Genomic DNA, 25,630 nt, shown 5'->3' with positions numbered 1-25,630 from the left:
TTTGCAGGAATTAATAATCTGATCCTAAGATTCATATGAAATGCTAGGGACCCAGAATAACCAAAACAATAGCTTTAAAAAGAAGAACAAAGTTGGAGAACTCATACTTTCCAATTTCAAAACTTACTACAAAGCTCCAGTAATCATGACAGTGTGGTACTAGCATAAAGCTAGACATACACATCAATGACAAAGAAAAGTCCAGAAATAAAGTCATATATTTATGGCCAAATGATTTTTTTTTACTTAAAAAAAATAATACACTTTTTTGCAGAAAAACTGAACAGAAAGTACAAAGTTCCCATATATCCCCTCATCTCCCCCCATTCCCCAATTTTCCCTATTATTAACATCTTTCATTATTGTGGTTACCTGTAAGAAATGATGAGCCAATATAATAATAATAACATTATTATTAACTAAAGGACATAGCTTACATTAGGGTTCATTCTTTCTGTTTCACTTTTATGAGTTTTGACAAAGGTATATCCATCATTACAGTATCATGGTCAATTGATTTTTAACAAGGGTACCAAGACAATTCAATGGGGCAAGTCTTGTCAACAAATGGTGCTGGGACAACTGAATATACACATACAAAAGAATAGAGTTAGAAACCTATCTCACACCACATTAAAATATTAATTCAAAATTGATCACAGAGTAAATATGAGAGCTAAAACTATAAAACTCTTAAAAGAAAACATAGGAATAAATCTTTACAACCTTAAGGTTATTCAATGGTTTCATAGAAACACCACCATAAAACCAACAAAAGAAAAAATAGATAACCTTGACCTCATCAAATAAAAAAACTACTCTGCTGCAAAAAAAATACCATCAAAAAAAAAGTGAGAAGACAACCCACAAAATGGGAGGAAATATTTGCAAATCATGTATCTGACAAGGGACTTATATCCAGAATATATAAAGAACTCTTAGAACTTAAAAAGGCAAATGACAAAACATGGGCAAATAATTTGAAGAGATATTTCTCAAAGATAATTAGAAATGGCCAATAAGTACATGCAAAGATGTTCAATATCATTAGTCATTAGGGAAATACAAATCAAAACCATAATGCTATACTACTTCATACCCACTAGGATACCCAAAATTAAAATTTAATATACTTAGTCAAGGATGTGGAGAAATTAGAATCTACAAATTGCTGGTGATAATGAAAAATGGTTCATCCACTTTAGAAAAGTCTGGTAGTTCTTAAAAAAGTTAAACATAGTTACCATATGACCCAGCAATACCATTCCTAGGTATATACTCCAGAAATGAAGGGACTTCCCTGGTGGTCCAGTGCTTGAAAATCTGTCTTGCAATGTAAGGGACACCAGTTCAAACCCTGGTCGGGGAACTAAGATCCCACGTGCCGCACAACAACTAAGCCCACGTGCCACAACTAGAGAGCCTGTGTGCTTTGGAGCCTGAGCACCACAACTAGAGAGAAGCCCGCGCACTACAATGAAGATCCCGCATGCTGCAAGGAAAGATCCCACGTGCTGCAACTAAGACCCAACGCAGCCAAAAAATAAATATTAAAAAAAAAAGAAAACATACGTCCACATAAAGACTTGTACATAAATGTTTATAACCACATTATTCATTTAATAGGCAAAAAGTGGAAACAACCCAATGTCCATAAACTGATGAACAGATAAATAAAATGTGGTATATCCATACAATGGATTATTATTCAGCAATAAAAATGAAGTACTGACACACACTACAACATGGTTGAACCTTGAAAGCATTATGCTAAATGAAGGAATCCAGTCACAAAAACCACAAAGTGTATGATTATATATTCATATATATAATTTGTATAATATATTATATATATATTATATTCATATAATTTATAGAGACAGCAAGTAGATTAATGATTGCTAAGGCTGAGGGGAGGGGGGCCAGAATGCAGGGTAACTGCTAATGGGCACACGGTGTCTTTTTGGAGTGATGACAGTATTCTAAAATTTGATTGTGATAATGGTTTCACAACGCTGTGAATACACTAAACACCATTAAACTATACCTTTTAAATGGCTGAAATTTATGGTATATAAATTATATCCTAATAAAGCTGTTAAAAAATTGCATCTATGGTCCTTGCTCTCAAGGAGCTGACAGTCTAGAGCTGGAAAACATGCACTGAGACATGACCTAGGCTCGGTGACTTCATCTTCCCATATGAAGGAAACTTACAAAACCCCATAAAGAATGTCTACAAGACTTTCTTTTATATCACCAATTTCAATTTGGAGAAAGACAGAACTGATTACATCACTTCCATTCTTAAAACAGCAAAGACAGTATTAAAAACTAAAACAAGATATACATATTACATATCAATTATATTTATGTTTACCTCTTTTTCCTTAAGTAAAGCTTCGTGTTTTTCTTCAAGCCGCTTCATTTCAAATGCTAGTGTGTCCGCCCTTTTGGTTTCAGAGGAAAGTTTAACGTGAAGATCCTGAACCTTTTATCAGAAACAAAAGTAAAAAATGAGAGTATATAATATTGATAGCTTTTCAGAGTTCAATAAATGAGAAACTGGAAATAAAATTTATACTAAGATTATAGTCTAATTCTAAATATTTGTGGACTCTCTGGGCTTGGTCCTAGGTTGCAGCGATGTGGCTAAATGCATCAAGAAGGTTGGAATTGTGGGTAAATACGGGACCCATTATGGTGCCTCCCTCAGGAAAATGGTGAAGAAAACTGAAATGAGCCAGCATGCCAAATACACTTGCTCCTTCTGTGGCAAAACCAAGATGAAGAGATGAGCTGTGGGCATTTGGCACTGTGGTTCCTGCATGAAAACGGTAGCTGGTGGTGCCTGGACCTACAATACCACTTCTGCTGTCACAGTAAAGTCTGCCATCAGAGGACTGAAGGAACTGAAGGCCCAGTAAAGCACCACCATTTGAAATGTTGCTAGCCTATAAAAATTGGTTAATTTATATAACAAAAAAAAAATTTGTGGAAATGGCATGTAGATAAGAATAAACATAAGTTTTAAAATATACAAATAATAACTTAGCAAAAAAAAAAATATCAGCCTTCTACCCTGTTTATCTAGGTTGTTTTATAAACAGCAGAAGAGAATATTTTAGGTTATAACTCCATTCTCTAGGCATTTATCACTGGTTACCAGAAATACTAATAAAACAATAAAAATGTCCAAAAAATATACAAGCTCAGAAGCCAACAAAAATGTAAAAGACTTAGATAACTCAAAGTTAAACTCTTTCCAATTTTACTGATTTAAAAAATCAAGATATTTTCTTACCTGTCTCTTGTATGTTTCTAATTGTGTACGTGCTGCATTTGCCTTCTTTAATTCTTCTTCTAGGCTGACTGTATTATGCATATACATCATGTTTGTTTCCTGTAAAGTTTTCACCTGCTTGCGAAGGTCATTCAGATCTTGGAGCTTCTGACGATATATCTCAACTGTTGACTCCAGTTTATTTGCTTTATCAGAGGTAGCCCTATAATAACAAAGACTAAACATTACTGTGTAAAGACTAGTAGGTACACATAACAATGTTATTCTGGCTGTAAAATGAGTCTTCCCAATGAACTATCAATTGGTTAAAAAAAAAATGAGAGGGACAGAGAAAAGAAATCATAAACTTTGTGAGAACTTTGGAGACAGACTCAGGACTAAAACTTTCTAAAGTTCAACCCTTCCGTTATAAAGTCATCAAAATAAAAATGCTTCAAATTTGACAAACTGAATTATCAAACTATTTTATATATCAGAAAAATGTATAAAAAAATAATGGTTTTCTAAATATAATTGAACAATTCTGAGCTGCTCTGTAGCTTACAGGCCAATTGTGCTTTGTGCATAATATTTAACGTAGTTTTGCTCTAAGTATTTGATATACTAAGGAAGTTGACTCAACTTATAATTTGTTTAGCAAAGCACTTCCCTTTGGAGTTGTGCTTACCTGACAACTGGGCTAGAGCAAAAATAAATAAATAAACCAAACCACTTCAATATCACATGCAAGTTCAAATTAATGGTTATAAAGATTTCGTTTAAAATAACGACATTAAAAACTGTGCAAGAAAATGGCTGATTAAGAAAATTTAACAGAAAATATAAAAATCATGTGGATAGACTACTTGCTTCGGTAACATTTTACAGGCAAAAACTAAATATAAATTTTATATTGTCAAAGACTATAAGACAAACCTGAGATAACCTTGAAATAAATGCTAGGATTCTTATCTATATTTTATCAAATGTCAAAATGTGGTTTGTGACTGCATTTCTTTACACAAAAATTTCACAAGATATACTAGTAAGCACAAGAAAGTCAAGCCAAATGTATCTAAAAGTAACTCAGCTTACAAATTTTTAAGAAAAAGGTATCATTTTCTTAAATGAGAAATAAGAAAAAGGTTTATGAAACTGTCCTAACACGAATCAAATGTTATCCTTAAACGGTCCATAACTATCAACAAGCATAAAAGAAGTAAAGACTAGGAGGCTGGATAAAAACTGATCAATACTTGATATATACGGAAAACTCTAAGAATCCCTGATTAAGATAAGGAATACTGAAATGACTAAGTAATAACTTAGAAGTGACATAATTATATTTAGACATGCCGTACCTAAGAACATCTATTTCATCTTTCAGGGCTCTTGTTTCCTCAGCAAGACTAGTCAACTCATCATTCCTATGTTGAAATTCAATTAATTGCTTTTCAAGTTCTTCACAGTGAACACGGTAATCATCTTTTGCAGCTTCGAGCCTTGCATAAAGAAAACAAGTATTTATAATGTAATTTCCATTATTTCTTTTCTTACTGAGATATGAGCTTAGCAAAACTTACTTCTAAATTTTTTTTTGGATTCTGCATTCAAAAGAAGAAAAACTAAAGGAATAAGGTACTTTTCAGCTCTTGGTTTTAAAACAGACCTGAGAAGCAAAAGATGTTCAGAATTTTCATTTTTACTTCTAAAACACTGAGCTTGGTTTTCTAGTTCAAACAGGAATTTTAATTTCAAAAGATGACGAGAAAATGTATATATTAAAGTTATCCAAAAATATACATAGTGTGTAAATTAGTAAAATATTAACTCTAAGTATAGACTATGATAAAGAATAAATACTTCAAAGCCTAGAGCAACAACAAAAACTAAAATGACAATACAGTAATTAAAATATTAAAAAATTATTTGATCAACTGAAAATAATGCAAAAAAGGAAAAAAAAATAAACTCAAGACTAGATATAACAAATGAAAAATAGAAAATCGACAGACCTAAATACAGCCATGTCAAAAATTACATAAAAGTCAAATGGACTGAACATACCAATTAAAAAGGCAGAGACTATCAGACTGGATAAAAAAAAGCAAGGCTCAAATATATTTTAGTTACAAGAAATATTTTAAATATAAAGACACAATATATTAAAAGTAAAAAGATGAAAAAAAGTACCATGCAAACAGTAAGCAAAGAAAGCTGGGGTGGTTATATTAACATTAAAAAAATTTTTAAGACAAAAAGTATTACCAAAGATAAAGAGAGACAGTTCATAATAATAAAAGGGTCAATTTATCAGAAAGACATATCATAAAGGTATATATAAGTAAAAACAGAATTTTAAAATAGATAAAGCAAAAACTGACAGAATCAGAGATCCACAAATCGATAATTACTGTCGAAAATTTTAACATCAGTCTCCCAATAAATGATAGAACTAAACAAAAATGTCAGTAAAAATACAGAAAAGATCTGAATAACACTATTAACCAGTTTGATATAATTAATATTTATGATACAAGTCAGTCAAAAAAACAGAACACACATTCTTTGCAGGTACACATGGAACACTCACCACAATACAACATATGATGAGCAATAAAATAAGTATTATAAATATTAAAAGATTGAAGTCTCATGGAATATGTTCTCTAATCACAAGGAAATTAAATTAGAAATCAGTCACAATACGAAGTCTGTAGAAAAGCCTTAAATATTTAGAAATTAAACAACACATTTCTAAATAATCCCCAAGTCAAAGAAGAAATCACGAGGGAAAGTAGAAAATATTTCAAACTGAATAATAATAGAAACACAATCAATCAAATTTTGGGGACCCAGCTAAATCAGTGCTTAGAGGAAAATTTACAGCTTTAAAGGCTAATTTTAGAAATGAAGAAAGCCTTAAAATCAACCATCTAACTTGAAGAGGCTAAAAAAAGAAGGGCAAATTAAATCCAAAGGAAGTAAAATAAATAAAGAACAGAGATCTAAAACTTACAATATGGAAAGTTAATAAAGGATGTTTGAAAAGATTAATAAAATTGATGAACCTCTAGCAAGAGTGACCAAGAAAAATGAGAGAAAGCACAAATTACCAGTATCAGGAATGAAAAAGGAAATACCACTACAGATCCTACAGTCACTAAAGGAACAATAAATAGAATATTATGAACAACTTTATGCCAATAAATTCAACAACTTAAATCAAATAAGCATGTACCTTGAAAAAAACAATTTAGCAAACTGACATAAGATGAAACAGAAAATCTGAAAAGCCCTATGACCATTACTGAAATTATATGTGCCATTAAAAGCCCTTTCACAAAGAAAACCACAGATCCAATTGTTTTACTGATAAATTCTATCAAATACTGAAGGAAAAAATAGTATCATTCTTACATAAACTCTTTCAGAAAATAGAGGAGGAGAGAATACTTCCTAATTATTCTATGAGACTAGCAAAACTCTGATAACAACACCTGAAAGACATTACAAGAGAAAAAAGTTACAGACCAATATCTATTATAAAGACAGACACAAAAACACTTTCAACATATTAGCAAACCAAATCCAGTCATATGTATATAAGACAATAAAATATGACCGATTGGTTTTCCCTAGAATACAAGATTTTTTAACATTCAAAAATTAATCATATTAAAAGAGTGAAAAAGAAAAACCAAACCATCTTCTCAAGATGCAGAAAAGTCATTTGACAAAAAATCAACACCAATTAATGATAAAACTTGTAGCAAGGCAGAAATAAAGGGGGAACTCCTTCAATCTGATAAAAAGCAAATTTAAAAACTCTACAGCTAGCTTCATAATTGACAGTACTTAATTGAACATTTTCTCCTAAGACCCAGAACAAACCAAGATGTTTGCTCTTGCTCAAAACAAAGAAGATAAATACAAGGCAGAAATAATACAAGGAAGAGGTAAAGCTCTATTAATAGACAAGGTGACTGTAGATTCCTTAGGATTTTCTACTTCAATAAACAACTAGAAGAATCAGTAAGGGAATCAAGAAACTTTGCAAGACAGAAAGGTTTCAAAATACAAGACACAAGTTTCAAGATACAAGATAAAAGTTTCAATGTACAAAGATCAATTGTGTATCTATATATTAGCAGTAACTTTTCAGAATAATGTTTTAATTGTGTTTGTAACAGCAAAAAAATTAAATATTGGGAAATAAAATTAACAGAAGACACACATAAAACTATGATGGAAACAACAGAAAATTGCTAGAGAAATTAGACTTAAATAGACGAAGATACTACATTCATAGACAGAAATTCTCAATATGGTCAAGGTATCAATCACATACAATCCAAATCGTAATCACAAAAGGTTGTTTTTTTTACAGAAACTGACTAAAAAAGCAAAGGATAGAATAGCTAAAACAAATTTTAAGAAAGAACAAAGTTGGAATATTCACACTACCTGATTTTAAATGACTTACTCTAGAGCCATAGTGATCAAAACCGTGTCTTATAGGCATAAAGATAGAAAAATTGATCAATGGGAAAGAACTGAGTCCAGAAAATGACCCAAATTTTATGGTTGTATCATTTTTCACAAAGGTGCCAAAGCAATTTGACAGAGTAAAATAAATTTCTTTTCAGCTCATGATACTGGAACAACTAAATATTCATAAGGAAAATAAAAATAAAGCTTCACATCCACACCTCACACTAGTTTCAAAAAATCAGTTCAAGATGGATCACAGACCTAAATGTGAAAGCTAAAACTATAAAGATTCTAGAAGAAAACAGTAGAGTGTATTTTCATGACAAGGGAGCAAAGATTTCTCAGACAGTGCACAAAAAGCACTAATCTTAAAAATACTGATAAATCAGACTTCACCTAAGTTAAGAACTTTAACTCTTTCAGATACCATTTGAAAAATGAAAAGGCAAGCCAAGAATGGATGAAATATTACTACCTGTATATCTGACAAAGATTTTGTATCCAGAATATATATTTTTAAAACTCCTACAACTCAGTAATAAAGAGAAACAACCCAATTTAAAAATAGGCTAACAGTGTGAAGAGATGATTCACAATGTAAGATATATTGCCAATAAGCACAAGAAAAGGGGCTTACCATATCATTAGTTATCAGGAAAATACAAATTAAAGCCACAATTCAACACCCTTAACACATCCCCTGGGATAACTAAAATTAAAAAGCTTGATAAAGCCAAGTTATGTTATACAGGCAGAGTAACTAGAGCAACCAGCAGCAAACACTGCTGGTGGGAATGTAAAACAATATGAACACTTTGGGAAATGGTTTGCCAGTATCTTTTAACACTAAACACAGACATAATGTGTAACTCAGCAATACCAGTTCATTCATGTATTTGCCAACGAGAAATGAAAAAATATGTTCACAAAAAGTCTTATACTCCAACGTTCATACCAGCTTTATTTATATTAGCCAAAATCTGGAAACCCAAATGCCCATCTAAAGGAAAATGAATAAGCAAAATGTGTCATAATGAGAAATAATTCCATATAATGGAATACTACTCAGCAATAAAAAAGAATGAACTACTGATATATTCAGCAACATCTGTAAATTTCACAAATATGCTGAGCATAAGAAGCCAGTCACCAAAGAATTCATATTGCAATTCAATTTATAAGTACTTCTAGATGAGCAAAAACATATCTATGGTGGAAAATAATCAGAAGAGTAATTCCTCTCTGGGAGATAGGGATTGACTGGGAAGGGGCATAGGGGAACTTTCTGTAGTGATAGAAATGATCTATCAAACAATAAAAGTGTGAGTTGCAAAAATGTATGCATTGGTTAAAACATGCCAAATTGTACTCAGTATTTATTCATTTCACAATATGCAAATGTCATCTTAAAAAAAAAAAAGAACTGTAAACGTACTGAAGTCTAGTATTACTTTGCTTTTTACAGAGGTATGGGTTAGCAATTCTTACTTCCTATGTATTTTGGGATTGAGTAAATGAGAAAATGTACTGAGGAAAGTGGAAGCCAGGTTTCTCACTGTTGGAGAAGGGAGTTACAATATGGAAATGGAGAAAATCAGAATGAACCCTGAAGTCACTGGACTAAAATGGAAGATGATAAGATGAACTCATTGTTCATAATTGTACGTATGAAAATAAATGCAGATATATGCATGTGTGCGAACATGGACTGGTATGAACCTGTGCAAGAGTATTTCCTAGCTCTGTACACCAAGGTGGCTCAGAAGTAATGACAGAAAATTTCATCTGGAGCATAGTTCTTTCTTTCTAAATAACATTCTCCACTAAAAGCAATCAGGGCTTCTTGGAGAAATGGCTGATTCTAAAGTTGAGGAAGAATACGAAGAGTCTGGAACATTTTGTTGTGCCAGTAAGTAAGAAAATACTCAAAGAAGGATAGCAACATGTTGAAATTGAAAGGTTTCTCAGTGGTCAAATCTGGGACAATTTAAACATCAAGACAAATGATGACAGTAATGGAACTACTGTCCATTGAATATCCATTACTATCAATAAATGGATCCATTTACTAAATGCAATGCATGATCCTGGATTAGATTCTGAACCAAGAAAAAAATTACCTATATAGGACACTGAAATAGCTGCTGGAATTTGAATATGATCTGTGGATTAGATAATGATATTGTATCAATGACCAATTCACTATTTTGATCACTATCCTGTGATTTATAAGAGAATATCTTTGTTCTTAGGAAATACATACTAAAGTATATAGGGGTAAAGGGGCATGTCTCCAATTTACTCTCAAATGGTTCCAAAAACTAACACGTGTGTATATATATATATATGGTTATGTAAAGAGACTGCTAAAGCAAATGAAGAAAACTGTAAAACAACTGTCAAATCTGAATGAAAGGTATAAAGGAGCTCCTTATACTATTCTTGCAACTTTTTTGGTAAGTTTGAAATCATATCAAAATAAAGTAACAACGGGGCTTCCCTGGTGGCGCAGTGGTTCAGAGTCTGCCTGCCGATGAAGGGGACGTGACTTTGTGTCCCGGTCCGGGAAGATCCCACATGCCGCGGAGCGGCTGGGCCCGTTAGCCATGGCCGCTGAGCCTGTGCCTCCGGAGCCTGTGCTCCGCAACGGGAGAGGCCACAACAGTGAGAGGCCAGCGTACCACAAAAAAAAAAAATAATAATAATAATAAAAATAATAAAGTAACAACAACAAAAATACATACAGTACAACTGGAGCACCTACTCTCAAGGCCTTATAGTGCAAGGCTCAGTGGTAAGCACATAAGAGACACTCAATTTTTATTAAAGGTTAGATGTACACTTTTTTTTTTAAAGAAGAAATATAAAAGCTGATATGAAAAGCATCTTCTTTAGCTTAAGATTTACATTTTTTCCATTTATTATCAAGTTCCTTCTCCTATGTAAGAAACTCCCCCTTCTCCCCAGGCTTCAGCAATCACTCCTTTAAACTACTCTTGGACTTGCCTATGGCCTTCATTTGGTCCTTATCACACATTATTTTGAATTCTTTTATTTTTTACATATGTATCCTACTTGCCAAACTGGACTGTTAGCCCTATGAGGGCAGGAACCACTTACACCATTCAGTATTTTCAACAGTATTTTTAGGATACTAATCCTAAACATGCTTTGTAATGCTTAAACATTAGTTGTTGATATTATGATTTTTTAGCTACTATTTTAATAAAACTGCATAAAATGATTTCCACTACAAATGTTACCTGAAGTTTTCTTCCTGTAATTGTTCTAGTTGCAACTGTGCATGAAAATACTTTTTTGCAACCATTGTATTTGGATCATCAAAAGAGCCATCCAACTGGTCAAGTTTTTCATTCATCATCTCATTCTCAGAAACTAGTGAATTCTTTTCATCTTGAAGTGCTGTCACCTAAAAAACAAATACACAAACAAAAGCATCAATAGCAAAAAAGCTTAGAATAAATCTGACCAAGCCATTAAATAGCTTGGTCAAGCAGACTAGATAATTTCTAAGGATCCTTAGAACTCTGGAGTTCTGGGTCTGGGAGACTTGGGTCAGAAGAAATCAACTTTCTTAATACAGAGAAAACAGAGTTAATACATATAAGAGAATATCTTTCAAATGTTATGTTCGCTTTAGTTCTGAGAAGAAAATGTTTCTAAGTCTCTAAAATCTCTAAATACCAATGAACTTCAAAAAATTAATTTGTTTCCCTTTTAGGTATAAATTTTTAGGATGCTGTTACCTAGTAAGCCAAAATATACACACATATATACAAAGTTACCATTTTAGGTTCCTGGTAGGAAATTATCAGTTACACATCACGTCTTCAGGCAATAGGCACATTATTTGGTTAATGAATCAGTAACAAAAACCTGAATTGAATGCAACTGCACACTGAAACTATTTAAAATGGATACAAACATGTAACTTCAGAATCACATCAACATCAGCACTTGATACATTTTTAATTTTACTTACATATTTATGTTAAGCATGATTTGCTCTCTCAGTTTTCTTTCTTTTTCATTTAAAAACATCTTTAAAAATTTACAGCTAAGGCTGTGACCTTTTATAAGACTAGAAGTTTATGTGTGATTTTAAGATTAGTTTGAAAAAAGGTTGACCTCCCATAACTTACAATATAATATTGCACAAGTTTGCTATTTATATTTTCAAAAGATAATCAATTCAGTCCAGTTATGGGAATGGGGCTACATATTGACACACCAAGCTAATAAGAGGAAATTAAAATCAAATTATAGTCTTAAATACAGTGTAGGCATGTTACAAACACTGTCCTCCAAATGAGGAACACAAACAAAGGCTGGGAAACTGTTCCCAGACAGACTAGGAGGAAACAGTTTCTCTTCCTAAATTCAGTGCATGCATCCATTCTTGTCATGCAAGCAGTCTAGTGACCTGTCATGTACAATCCTAAGTGTTTGGGATACAAAAAAGAATGAGAGGTTGTGACCTTTTAAGATCGCTACAGCAGAAATGTTAACAATTACAGGACAGAAAATGTGGTGCTTTGGTGGAAGTATACTATGGGGGGTTGGGGGCCCACAAAGAAAACAAGATCTCGTTCTAGCTTGAAGGTAGGGGCTGTTGTAAAAAGACTGGTAGAGGAGAAACAATACCCTGTCTTCAAACTGGCTAAGAATCCTCTGAAGAAGGGAGAGCAGCACGGGCAAACTTAGTTTTCAATACCTAGTGGGTAACCAACCTTGTTCCTATCCATGCAATTTACATTGTGGTTCTAGAGCCACCTTTATCACAGATATGAAGGAGGTGGGTATTAAACATGAGAATTCCTTGGACCCATCCCAGATGGGTGACTTAAGAGTGTCCAGTGGTGGTTCTAGGCATCTCTTCTAACAAGATGCCATAGTGATATTTTGTTTAGGTTCACTCTGTACCTGCCTCTGTCCCTTTCTGTTTCTCTCTGTCTCTGTCTCTCTCTGAGCTATTTAAAAGAGACAGAAAGTTCAAAAAGCTAAAAAAGAAAAAAAAAAAAAGCTCAAAAATAATACTCATATTCTCACATCACTCAGACTTAATATTTTTATAATTGCTTATTTTAAAAATTAAAATATAAAGTAAACTTCTATAGCTGGAGTCCTCTTTATCATATTGTGCCCAGTCGCACATACTCTGTAGACACCTTAAGTTTGAAAATAACTGCCTCATTGAATCTTATACAATGCTGGGTAAAAGTATGCTTTTCTCTAACATACTAGAAGCAAGAATAACTAGCCTCTGTTACTGCAGTAAGTGAAGTAGTGTTACCTACTGCTGCCAGGTGGTATGAATAATGACTGGGAAAGGCAGGTAAAGAGTGGTTGATAAACCTGTCCTAACTTGCCCCAAAGCCCCATAATCATCTTGGACCAAAACTTTGTGAAAGTTTCTCAAAACTTTACATCAAATTCTCATGTGGATTTTTTTTTGTTTCTTTTTTTAAAGTACGCATAATCAGGCCTTACTCCTGACTTAGTGAGTCATAATTTCATTTGTCCCAGTATCTGTAACCATAATTTACACGGAACTCACACAGATCTTTATTTAAATGGATTGAGCTTCATCACCAGATCTTTCACTACAGAATCTCCTCTGTTCTTGCATTCTTTATTCTGATTAAAACATGTTTGCTACCTGGATTGTGTCAATGAGTAGTTTTTTTTTTTCAAGAAAGGGAGTTTGCACTTGCGCTCCTCAATTAATGCCGTTTCCCTGCCTCAACATTTTGTGGATATTGCTCCTCTATATTCCAGCATGGAAGTTGTAGGGGAGCCTGATTTTCTTATCTTTGTGGGTGATGTACCTTTTCTACTTGACTGACTGAGTTGTTTTTCCTGTATTCTTGAAATCTGATAGCTTAACTAGGGTAAGGCTTGGTGTTAAACATTATACACTGATTTGTTTCTATCTAGCTGCAATTTCCTTTTAAATCTTCACTTTGTTGTCCTACCACCTAGTCTATTCTATTGATGTGTTCTTATGGAATTGTAATACTAAATGAAGTGAAAGTTATTTTCTAAGCTTGGCTGTTGTCTTTTACATGCTCTTGTCTGTTTTTGGTTTTAGTCTGTAATGTTCACAGAGATGTCATGCTCTGATTCTTTTCATCTAGTTCATGTTTTGTGGGCAGTTAAGATACCCTGTTTGTTCTGGCATAGTGTTGAAGACTTCTTGGACACCCTTTCCACTGTAACCCATGGCCCAGTATGTTCTCCCCTCTGGGTAATAGTTGGGACTGTTTTCTCTACACCTCTCTATATAGCCTTGTGAATGGCCAGGGAAGATAGTGGCGGGGGGGTGGGCAGCATGGGGGCAGCTGAGACAACGGGCAATCTTTTTACAACACCTGGGCTAGACTCTCACTTCTGAGGTTTAAGTACTTCATACCAGGGTGGTGAGAAGTATATTCCATTCCCATGGAGAAATTCCTCTGGGCATCAGACTGTTTCCCCAATTCAGTGTGTGGCCCTACAGCCTTTGTTCCTATCAGAAAGAGTCCTTAGCTTCTCCTTAGCCATCATTTCCACTCTTCCCCAGTCCAAAGAAAATGAAGGACTCATAGCGGGAACTTCCTTCTGATTGGGTAGATTACTGTGAGAAGTCTCAAGATTTTTGTTGATTCCCCTGCATGGGCTGGGGATGAAGGAAGAACAGCAGGTTCCTGCCATGCAGCACTTCTGTCAACATCATATGCCTACTTCTTTCCTTGATTACCAGCTTTTAATTTAACTTCATTAGGTTATGCCCTTTTGTTTATTCACCTGCCCTTGGTGAATTTCTTTGCAGCTTATTTTTCTTTTTTGGTTCATTTGGTTGGGTATTAAAAATGAATTCCCCCCAAATTTTAGAATCACTCTCAAGTGACATATGATTAAAAGTAAACATTTTTCAAAAATGATTTTCCTTATAAAATTGGGGTATGTATCATATACACCTGTGTGAAATTCATATTGTTAAATTAATTATTTTTGTTTTGATTATATGCAGTTTTGATTATATTCATTTCACATGTGTAGCAGATAGTTGAGGGTTGACTCTATTTTGATACTGGAATTAAAAATGAGCAAACTTGGGACGTCTACACTTTTCAACTAAAATCACATCATCACATACTCTCCATCATGTGTTACAAACACTGAAATGTTTTAACACAGAATTTTGTGTTCTTTTTTGAATAAGAATTTCTCAGAAAACTGTATAGAGATTCTACATGAGACTGGTAATACCTGAATGATTCAATCCTCTATTCTTTATATGAGGTATTCTGGAGAGAGGATATAATCTTACTTGAAAATAGAACATCTCTGATGCTGTGCACGTCTGTGCGTATATGTGATGATATATATGCAAGGTGAGTGTGGTTTGGAAAGGAAAAGGGGAAAAGGTAGACGTTCTCATAATTTTGAGACACTAGCTTCGTTCAAATATAAACACTGGCTTTGTTCAAACATAGAGGAGTGATGTTTAAAGATGACGTTAGAAGATCTGGATTCTAGTGCTGTCACTGCCCTACGTAGCTGAGTCACCCTGACCAAGTCACTTCTCGTTTCCTTATTTGCAGACCCTTGAATGTTAGAAATATTACCCAGCCCTATCACTTTAGATATTTATCTCATCAAGCAAGGATAATGCTACCACAACCTTGTTCCTTGTCCTCACATTTTTCAGTCAATTATTTATGTAGCTTATTATTTGAATGAAAAGTGCAATTGACATACAGCATAATATGATGGTACATTTAAATCTTTGTATAATTTTTCGAGACTTATTGCATAATCTTCACATAACAATAATAACAATACATGCAAACATATACACAGCCCTATGCACCAGGCCCTGCTTTAAGTGCTTTATGTATATTAATTCATTTAAATGTAATTATCACTCTGGGAGATATATACTATTAAAACATCATTTCTCAAAAGAGAAATATGAAGTATAGAGAAATTAAGCAATTTGCCTGAGCATATACAACCAGCTAGTAACATAACCAGGTTCTGAATATAGGCAGCCTGGTTTGACAATCTACTCCTTTAACTGTTAACTACTGTCTCTCATGCCAAGTTTATTTTGCTAACACTTATGTGCATATGAACCCAAGAGTTACATACATGTGTTCATATACACATACATGTTAGCAAAACAAACTTGGATCTCAAATTTATTGGGGGTCAAGCCCTTCTAAATATTTCCATAAAGGACCCCACTTAATATTCATACCCTATAAAGTAGATACTTTAGTTTCCCCTTTTTACAAAACAACAAACCAAGGCATCATCTAAGCAGTTGAAATTCTGCAATTAGAATGACCCTCTCAATGAAGTAGTTAAGCAAGCAATTTTCCACTCTAAAAGAAAAATTATAAAGTTCATGTTTGAAGAGTCAGGCCTATAACAGACTCTTTCAATGGTCCTTCCATGAAATGAAACCCAACCTCCAAAACACTTTACTAATTAATTAATTAAAATAAGACTTGTAAATTTAAAGAGGAAATTATTCTTCGATCCATACCTGCATATCTAGTTCTTGGCATCTTTGCCTCAGTTCTTCTTTTTCTGCTAGTGCTTCCTGAAGTTCTTCCAGGGCCCTTTTAAGCTGAAATAGAAAATGTCCTCTTAGTAAATCACATTTTGAAACAAATTGAAAAATATACTTTTATCAAAACACATATATACACTGATGTTGGAAATGCTTTTAAAATTTACCTATTAACAAATAAGTAGTAATATATTGTTTTTCTGTAAATAATATCAACAGAGTCTCATTAACATTTAAGGCTAAGGTCCCACAGAAATAAAATTTTATGTAAATCTTTGTGAAATATTTAAAACAGAGTATTAGAGGATGAACTGTTTATTTTTTTTTATTTTTTATTTTTTTTAACATCTTTATTGGGGTATAATTGCTTTACAATGGTGTGTTAGTTTCTGCTTTATAACAAAGTGAATCAGCTATACATATACATATGCTCCCATGTGTCTTCCCTCTTGCGTCTCTCTCCCTCCCACTCTCCCCATCCCACCCCTCCAGGCTGTCCCAAAGCCCTGAGCTAATATCCCTGTGCCTTGCGGCTGCTTCCCCCTAGCTATCTACCTTACTACGTTTGTTAGTGTGTATATGTCCATGACTCTCTCTCGCCCTGTCAAAACTCACCCTTCCCCCTCCCCATATCCTCAAGTCCGTTCTCCAGTAGGTCTGCGCCTCTATTCCTGTCTTATCCCTAGTGAACTGTTTATTTTTATCACAGAAAAAAAATTTAGAGCACAGCATGTTTATATTTAAATAAAATTTTTATAGAAAAAATTTTTTTTAATTTGAAATACTTCTTGAGATGGCTGGTGACACTCATGAAAGTCAGATGTCCAAACATATAACAGGAAAAGTATCTGATGCATTTACCTCTCCTCTTACCCTTCCCCTTATAACCCAGATTGGGTTATACAGAGGAGGAGTGTGCCTTTTCCTCCATGTAAAACAACTGTGTAAAACAACCAGGGAAAGAAGCCCTGAGTACAGGAGCCTTGAGTTAATTCTTCAATATTAGAGGAAAGCAACTGTGACAAAAATCATATTTCCTTATTAGGTAAATTAGAATTCAGCAGAATTTTTAAGTACTATTTAATTATGTAACTATACAGAATGGGCCACATATGTATTAACAAATGTCAGGAAAGTTTAATACCACTCATCTCTTCAAACATGATCATTAAAAACTCTGGAGATGAACACTACTTGCATTCATGAAGGAATGCATAATAGTCAATTAAGATCTTATAGGAGAATAAACTAAATTTCATGGAAGAAAATCATCTTGTATGTGGTCTCCTATGTAAGCCTTTAAGATAGTAATTGACAAAGGAACTCTATCACTGTGCAACATTTTCCTCACATACTAAAATACTCACCTGTTGCTCTAATTCTCCAACAGCATCATTTGTAGGAGAGCTCACTATTTCTTTACTCATCAACTAGAATTAAAATAGTAAAATTAAGTACAATAAAGTAAGATTTACACAGTAAAAAATATGTTTACTTGAAAGGAAAGTAAAATGCTTTATGTTTAATTTTTCCTTGCCTTAATTTGATGATCCTTATATTATTCAAATAAAAAATGAATAAAGGTTTAAGCTAAATAGCACAATGTTCAAGCATTACATTAGTGAGGACATAAGTAAAATGTGCTTGAAATATTTAGATATATTTAAAATACTAACGTACTGAAAAATTATAATCCAAGTTCTAAACGATGAATTACTAAATAAAACTGAACACATCACATAATAAAAAAAAATTATTTTTCCGTAACATGAATTGACACTTTAAAAATAGAGCTTTAAATGAGTGATGTGGCAAAATTCCTAATTTGAGAAGTCATTTTAAAAGGAGTTACAATTATATGAAAAAAAAAGGATCCTGTAAAATAACTTTTCTGCATATGAAAGGCAGATTTATGCATAGTGATGTTTTGAATTCAAACCAGCAATGCAAACTCAGAGTATACACACTTCTAAAGTCCTAGATGCTGTCTCCCTCTAAGTCATGCCTCTTCCAAACTATGTTTTCCTCACTAACCCTTCACTCAACTTCCCCTCAGGCCTCCTCTTCACTTGACTTCATCTCAGCCTTTTGTTCTGATTTTAAGAACGAACATGCACTGAGTGAATTCTGAATCTCTATGGTACAACTTAGATAACTAGACTGGCTTGAATCCAGGTTATCTGGCTCCGAAACCTAATTTTCACTATATTTGCTCACAGTTCTAACATTCTGAAAATGCATATGAGATACATACACACACACACACACTTTAAAATTTCAGAAAAGATTACTCTACCTGGCAGAAACAAAGAGAAGTTATAAAAACTCCTAACTGGGAAGAGGATGTTTATCCTGCTTAGTTGAAGTTATTTAAAGGAAACTGACAATGTTAATTTAACTTTTAAAATGCAGAGGTACTACAATTGGGCTTCAAGTCCTTATAAGAAATTTTTGGGGAAAACACAACAGCCAAAGATAAGTAAACCTACTACAAAGGGCTCGTTTATACAGCAGTGAAATATACATCCATAAAATCTATGTGAACAGTTTTATATAATTTGGTTTAGGATTTTCATACATATGTGATCATGATATAGCTTACCTCTTGAATGGCAGTCATGACCACATGTTGAACAGACTCTTCCAGTGTCATTATATTTTGAATATGTTCTATGATTAAAAAAAAAAATCAGATCTGAAAAAACCCTACTCTTCACCCATAGAAATTTAGTCATTCAATTAACAACATAAAAATTCATTCACTACACATAATTCTTTATGCAAGTATATTATTTTATCACAAAAAATATGTCCATTGTAAACAAATAAGCAGAACTGAAAATAATCATAAAAATATCTATAAATTTTTTAAAGAAAGTCTCTAATTTTCTGACAAGGAAGAAAAAGAGAATAAATTGCAATTAATGTTAAAACAATTATAACAATTTCTTTCCTCTTGTTAAATATTCAGTATTATGAGATGAATTCACATGTAGAGGTATACCACAGAAATAGTACCAGTTCAGTTCCAAACCACCCCAATAAAGCAAGTATCGCAATAAAGTGAGTCACATGAATTTTTTAGTTTCCCAGTACATATAAAAGTTATATTTACACAATACTGTAGTTTATTAAGTGACAATAGCATTATGTCTAAAAAAACAACGTACAAATCTTAATTAAAAAGTACTTTATTGCTAACAAAATGCTAACCATCATGTGAGACTTTAGCACGTGGTAATCCTTTTTACTGGTGGAGGATCTTATCTTGATGTTGATGGCTGCTGACTGAATAGGGTGGTGGTGAAAGCTGGGGTGTCTGTGGCAATTTCTTAAAATAAGACAACAGTGAAGTCTGCCATGTCAATTGACCTTTCCTTTCACAAACAATTTCTCTGTAGCATGCAGTGCTGTTTGATAGCATTTACCCACAGTAGAACTTCTTTCAGAATTGGAGTCCATCCTCTCAAATTCTGCTGTTGCTTCATCAACTAAGTTTATGTAATTTCTAAATTCTTTATTGTCATTTCAACAGTCTTCATAGCATGTTCACCAGGAGTAGATTCCATCGCAGAAACCACTTTCTTTGCTCATCCATAAGAAGCGACTCGTCTGTTAACATTTTCTCATGAGATGGCAATAATTGTCATACCTTTAAGCTCCACTTCTAGTTCTAGTTCTCTTGCTATTTTTACCACATATCCAGTTACTTCCTCCACTGAAGTCTTGAACTGCATAAAGTCATGTATGAGAGTTGGAATCAGTTTTTTCCAAACTCCTGTTAATGTTGATATTTTGACCTCTTCCCATCAATCACTTACGCTCTTTTTTTCCCCTCAAGGGAAACATTCCTTTATTTTTAAAAAGTTTTTATTTTACATTGGAGTATAGTTGAGTTACAATGTTGTGTTCATTTCAGGTGTACAGCAAAGTGATTCAGTTATACATACACATATATATCCATTCTTTTTCATATTCTTTTCTGATATAGGTTATTACAGAGTACTGAGTAGAGTTCCCTGTGCTATAGAGTAGGTCTCTGTTGATTATCCATTTCATATATGGTAGTGTGCATATGTTAATCCCAACCTCCTAATTTATCCCTCCCCACTACCTTTCCCCTTTGGTAAACATAAGTTTGTTTCCTAAGTCTGTGAGTCTGTTTCTGTTCTGTAAAGTTCATTTTTTAGATTCCACATATAAGTGATATCATATGGTATTTGTATTTCTCTGTCTGATTTACTTCACTCAGTATGATAATCTCTAGGTCTATCCATGTTGCTGTAAATGGCATTCTTTTTTATGGCTGAGTAATATTCCATTGTATATATGTACCACATCTTCTTTATCCATTCATTTGTTGATGGACATTTAGGTTGCTTCCATGTCTTGGCTATTGTAAATAGAGCTGCAATGAACACTGGGGTGCATGTACCTTTTCAAATTATGGTTTTCTCTGGATATATGCCCAGGAGTGGGATTGCTGGATCAAATCTATTTTTAGTCTTTAAAGGAACCTCCATACTGTTCTTCATGGTGGCTGTACCAATTTACGTTCCCACCAACAGTGTAGGATGACACAAACAGATGGAAAGATATACCATGTTCTCAGACTGGAAGAATCAATATTGTCAAAATGACTATACTACCCAAGGTAATCTACAGATTCAATGCAATCCCTATCAAAATAGCAATGGCATTTTTTGCAAATCTAGAACAAAAAATCTTAAAATTTTGTATGGAAACACAAAGACCCCGAATAGCCAAAGCGATCTTGAGAAAGAAGAACACAGCTGGAGGAATCAGGCTCCCTGACTTCAGACTATACTACAAAGCTACAGTAATCAAAATAGTTTGGTATTGGCACAAAAACAGAAACATAGAACAATGGAACAGGATAGAAAGCCCAGAGATAAACCCACACACCTATGGTATATTAATCTATGACAAAGGAGACAAGAATATACAATGAAGAAAAGACAGTCTCTTCAATAAGTGGTGCTGGGAAAACTGTACAGCCACATGTCAAAGAATGAAAGAACATTCTCTAACATCATACACAAAAAAAACCCTCAAAATGGATTAAAGACCTAAATGTAAGACTGGATACTATAAAAACTCTTAGAGGAAAACACAGGCAGGACAATCTTTGACATAAATCACAGCAAGATCTTTTTGGATCCACCTCCTAGAGTAATGAAAATAAAACCAAAAATAAATAAATGAGACCTAATTAAACTTAAAAGCTTTTATACATCAAAGGAAACCATAAACAAAATGAAAAGACAACCCACAGAATGGGAGAAAATATTTGCAAACAATGCAACCAACAAGGGATTAATCTCCAAAATATACACACAGCTCATGCATCTCAATATCAAAAAAACCCCAAACAAGTCAATCAAAAAATGGGCAGAAAATCTAAATAGACATTTCTCAAAAAAAAGACATACAGATGGCCAAAAAGCACAAGCAAAGATGCTCAACATCACTAATTATTAGAGAAATGCAAATCAAAACCACAATGAATATCACCTCCCACTAGCCAGAATGGCCATCATCAAAAAGTCTACAAACAATAAATGCTGGAGAGGGTGTGGAGAAAAGGGAACCCTCTTATCACCTATGTTCTTAATGGTATCTACAATAGTAAATCTTTTCCAGAAAGTTTTCAATGTACTTTGAAAACCAGATCCATCAGAGGAATCACTATTTATGGCAGTTATAGCCTTACAAAATGTATTTCTTAAATAGCAAGACTTAAAAGTCAAAATTACTTCTTGATCCATGGGTTGCAGAATAGATGTTTTGTTAGCAGGCATGAAAACAACATTAATTTTGTTAAACATCTCCATCAAAGCTCTTGAGTGACCAGGTACTTTGTCAATGAGCAGTAATGTTTGAAAGGAATGTCTTTTTTTGTGAGAAGTAGGTCTCAACAGTGGGCTTAAAATAGTCAGTAAACCATGTTGTAAACAGATGTGCTGTCACCCAGCCTTTGTTGTTCCATTTATAACACAGGCAGATTAGATTTAGCATAGTTCTTAAGGTCCTAGGATTTCCAGAATGACAAATGAGCACAGGCTTCAACTCTGTCACCATCTACATTAGCAAGAGAGTCAGCCTGTCCTTCAAAGCCAGGCATTGACTTTTCCTAGCTACCTATGAAAGTCCTAGATGGCATCTTCTTCCAATAAAAGGCTGTTTTGTCTATACTGAAAATATGTTTAATATAGTGGCCTTCATTAATTATCTTAGCTACATCTTCTAGATAACTTGCTGTAGCTTCTACATCAGTACCTGCTGCTTCACCTTGTACTTTTATGTTCTGGAGATGGCTTTCCTTAAACCTCATGAACCAACCTCTGCTAGCTTCAAACTTTTCTTCTGCGGTGTCCTCATCTCTCTCAGGCTTCACAAGATTGAAGTTAGAGCCTTGCTCTAGATTAGGCTTTGGCTGAAGGGAATGTTGTGGCTGGTTTGATCTTCCATCCAGACCACTAAAATGTTCTCCCTATAAACAATAAGACTTAAGCTTTCATATCATCGGTGTGTTCACTGAAGCAGCACTTTTAATCTCCTTCAAGAACTTTTTCTTCATACTCACAATTTGGTTGTTTGGTGGAAGAGGCCTAGATCTTGGCCCCTCTTGTCTTTCAGCATACCTTCCTCACTAAGCTTAATCATTTCTAGCTTTTGATTTAAAGTAAGAGATGTGGGAGCCTTCCTTTCACTTGAACACGTAGAGGCCACTGCAGGGTTATTAACTGGCCTACTTTCAATATTGCTGTGTATCAGGGAGTAGGGAGGCCTGAGGAAGGGAGAGAGATGGGGAAATGGCTGGTTGGTGGAGCGGTCAGAACACATACAACATTTATAACATTTACTGATTAAGTTTACCATGTTACTATGGGTGCAGTTCATCGTGCCTCAAAACAATTACAATAGGACTTCCTTGGTGGTGCAGTTGTTGAGAATCTGCCTGCCAATGCAGGGGACATGGGTACGAGCCCTGGTCCAGGGAGATCCCACGTGCCGCAAAGCAACTGGGCCCGTGAGCCACAACTACTGAGCCTGCGTGTCTGGAGCCTGTGCTCCGCAACAAGAGAGGCCACAACAGTGAGAGGCCTGCGCGTCACAATGAAGAGTGGCCCCTGTTCGCCACAACTAGAGAAAGCCCTCGCACAGAAACGAAGACCCAACACAGCCAAAAATAAATTAATTAATTAAAAAAAAAACAATTACAATAGTAACACCAAAAAGCACTGATCACAGATCACCATAACAAATATAATAATAATGAAAAAGTTTGAAATATTGTGAGAATTACAAAAATGTGACACAGAGACATGAAGTGAGCAAATGCTGTTGGAAAAGTGGTGCTAATAGATTTGTTGGACATAGGGTTACCACAAACCTTCAATTTTGAAAAACACAATAAAGCAGAGCTCAATAAAACAAGGTATGCCTGTATTCAGTGAACTCTTAAGATCTAAGCTCAGAAAGTTTCATTTATCACCTACTTAGTTCATTTCAGGAAGGTTTTCAATGAAGAGACTTATACAGCTTCCTGCAAACACCTGCTCGACATTCACCAAGTTTCACCTTAAGGAGATCCTTATACCTTAACACACACACATACACACACACACACACACACACACGTGGGAGCGCAATAAGTTGATTCTGTCACAATTAGAAGTGATGAATCATGAGAGTTTTTCCTGTATTTGCAGGTTTAGATCGACAGCAACTGTATGTTCTCCACCTAAAACAATTTTCCAAAAGTTTTAAGGATTTATTATTTTCTAATGCTTTTATTGTTTTAATGATACTCTGGAAAACTTCTAAAAGTTCTCTAAATCTCTCTTTTATTTGTGAAGCCAAGTACTGGAAAAAAATTCTGAGAGATTCTGGTATGCACCCGACCACTAAATTCTATGGGTGTGTGTGTGTGTTGGAGGGGGAAGAATTAACTAGATGAGGCACAAGCAATGGAATGATTTCTTTTAACTGGATTTGTTGGATAATGGAGTGTTTCAAGTCTACTGAAAGCATCATAAAATTTTTCTCTTTCCACACCAAGATAAACAGGGTACTGTTAACCAAATTAGTTAATCCTTTCAAGACTGCTGCAATACCTTTGAATCATTTTGAAAATCAATTCTCACTGAAAAGTATAAATATGTGGAAGGTGGTTTATATTATGGATGTGTTTTGGTTTTACATTTTAATTAAATTACTACAAGTTTTTTTTCCATTTATCTGCTCACTCCTAAAAATTGAGACCCCAGACACATACCTCCAAACCCAATTAGATAATCCTTTCAAAATAATGAAAATTAAACTATTTCTTTATATTTATTACTTGCTAAACTTTTATTTATATACCCAGGAATTGAGCCTCCTTTTAAAAATCTGAGGTCAAAATTGCTAAGTAATGCTTAGAACTAAATTATGAAAATACTACATATTATATCAATATTTATAGGAGGCAACAAAACTTAAGAGAAAATTATAGCTTAAAACATCAATTATAGCTTCGAATAGAAAGAACTGATTAATTCACAATAGAAGCAATGAGATAACAGAATAGATATTAAATAGTACAAACAAAATGAATCAAAGCCCAAAGTTGGTTCTCTGAAAAAGACTATTAAAACCAACAAACATGCTAAAGTTAAGCAAAAAGATGTTATAAATAACCAGTAACTGAAATAGAAACAAAGCATTAAATAGAAAAATAAAAAGGATCACGGTAATAGAAACTTGCTAATTCATAAAAGAATTACTATTTGTCAATTTGTAGTTAAAAATATATAGAAGTTTTAACTTTCCATAAGAAAACATTTCTTACTTTCATTAAAAAAAACAAAACAAAACAACAGAAACATTGAGACCTTTGACATTATCTATGAGAAATAAAAGCCTATGGAGAAGTACTGACTTGCCCTAGAAAAAAAACAGCCAGTTAATAATAGAGATGGACTAATATGAAAGTTTTCTGGTACCCAAACCCTTTTTTATGATAAACTATAGCTGATCTCATGTGTTTCATTTTTCTCCTTCCTGAATTGATTCTTACTGAATTTATCTTGTCTCATATGTTCTCTTCATTAGTTAGATAACACTGAATGTGTTTTCTAAGGTTCTGACTTAAAATGTTTTACCAACTTCAGCACCCAACATTCTTTTATGAAGGTGATGTCCTAAGGCCAATTTTGGATGAGCATGCAAAAAACATCAGCATCAAAAATGTCATCATCCAG

The 25,630-nt window shown here is 33.8% G+C and overlaps 1 protein-coding gene and 1 pseudogene across 2 annotated transcripts in view; one reads left to right on the top strand and one right to left on the bottom strand.

Annotated features, from left to right (window-relative positions):
• HOOK1 (hook microtubule tethering protein 1) overlaps positions 1-25,630 on the bottom strand; it is a 64,853-nt gene that overhangs the window by 19,527 nt on the left and 19,696 nt on the right. For both annotated transcript variants that reach the window (XM_024756227.1, XM_024756228.1), the window contains 7 exons: positions 18,964-19,031; positions 17,729-17,791; positions 16,335-16,418; positions 11,041-11,207; positions 4,645-4,785; positions 3,305-3,506; positions 2,381-2,491 (listed from right to left, as the gene is read on the bottom strand). In XM_024756227.1, coding sequence (XP_024611995.1) covers positions 2,381-2,491; positions 3,305-3,506; positions 4,645-4,785; positions 11,041-11,207; positions 16,335-16,418; positions 17,729-17,791; positions 18,964-19,031 — 836 coding nt within the window. The remainder of the gene's footprint in view (positions 1-2,380; positions 2,492-3,304; positions 3,507-4,644; positions 4,786-11,040; positions 11,208-16,334; positions 16,419-17,728; positions 17,792-18,963; positions 19,032-25,630) is intronic.
• LOC112407072 (60S ribosomal protein L37a-like) lies at positions 2,517-2,927 on the top strand (annotated as a pseudogene).

This window comes from Neophocaena asiaeorientalis, unplaced genomic scaffold (assembly GCF_003031525.2).
Source record: "Neophocaena asiaeorientalis asiaeorientalis breed wild unplaced genomic scaffold, Neophocaena_asiaeorientalis_V1.1 scaffold205, whole genome shotgun sequence".
Taxonomy (NCBI): domain Eukaryota; kingdom Metazoa; phylum Chordata; class Mammalia; order Artiodactyla; family Phocoenidae; genus Neophocaena; species Neophocaena asiaeorientalis.
Note: the sequence above shows the minus strand (reverse complement) of the source record. Positions and strands in the feature narration are given on the sequence as shown.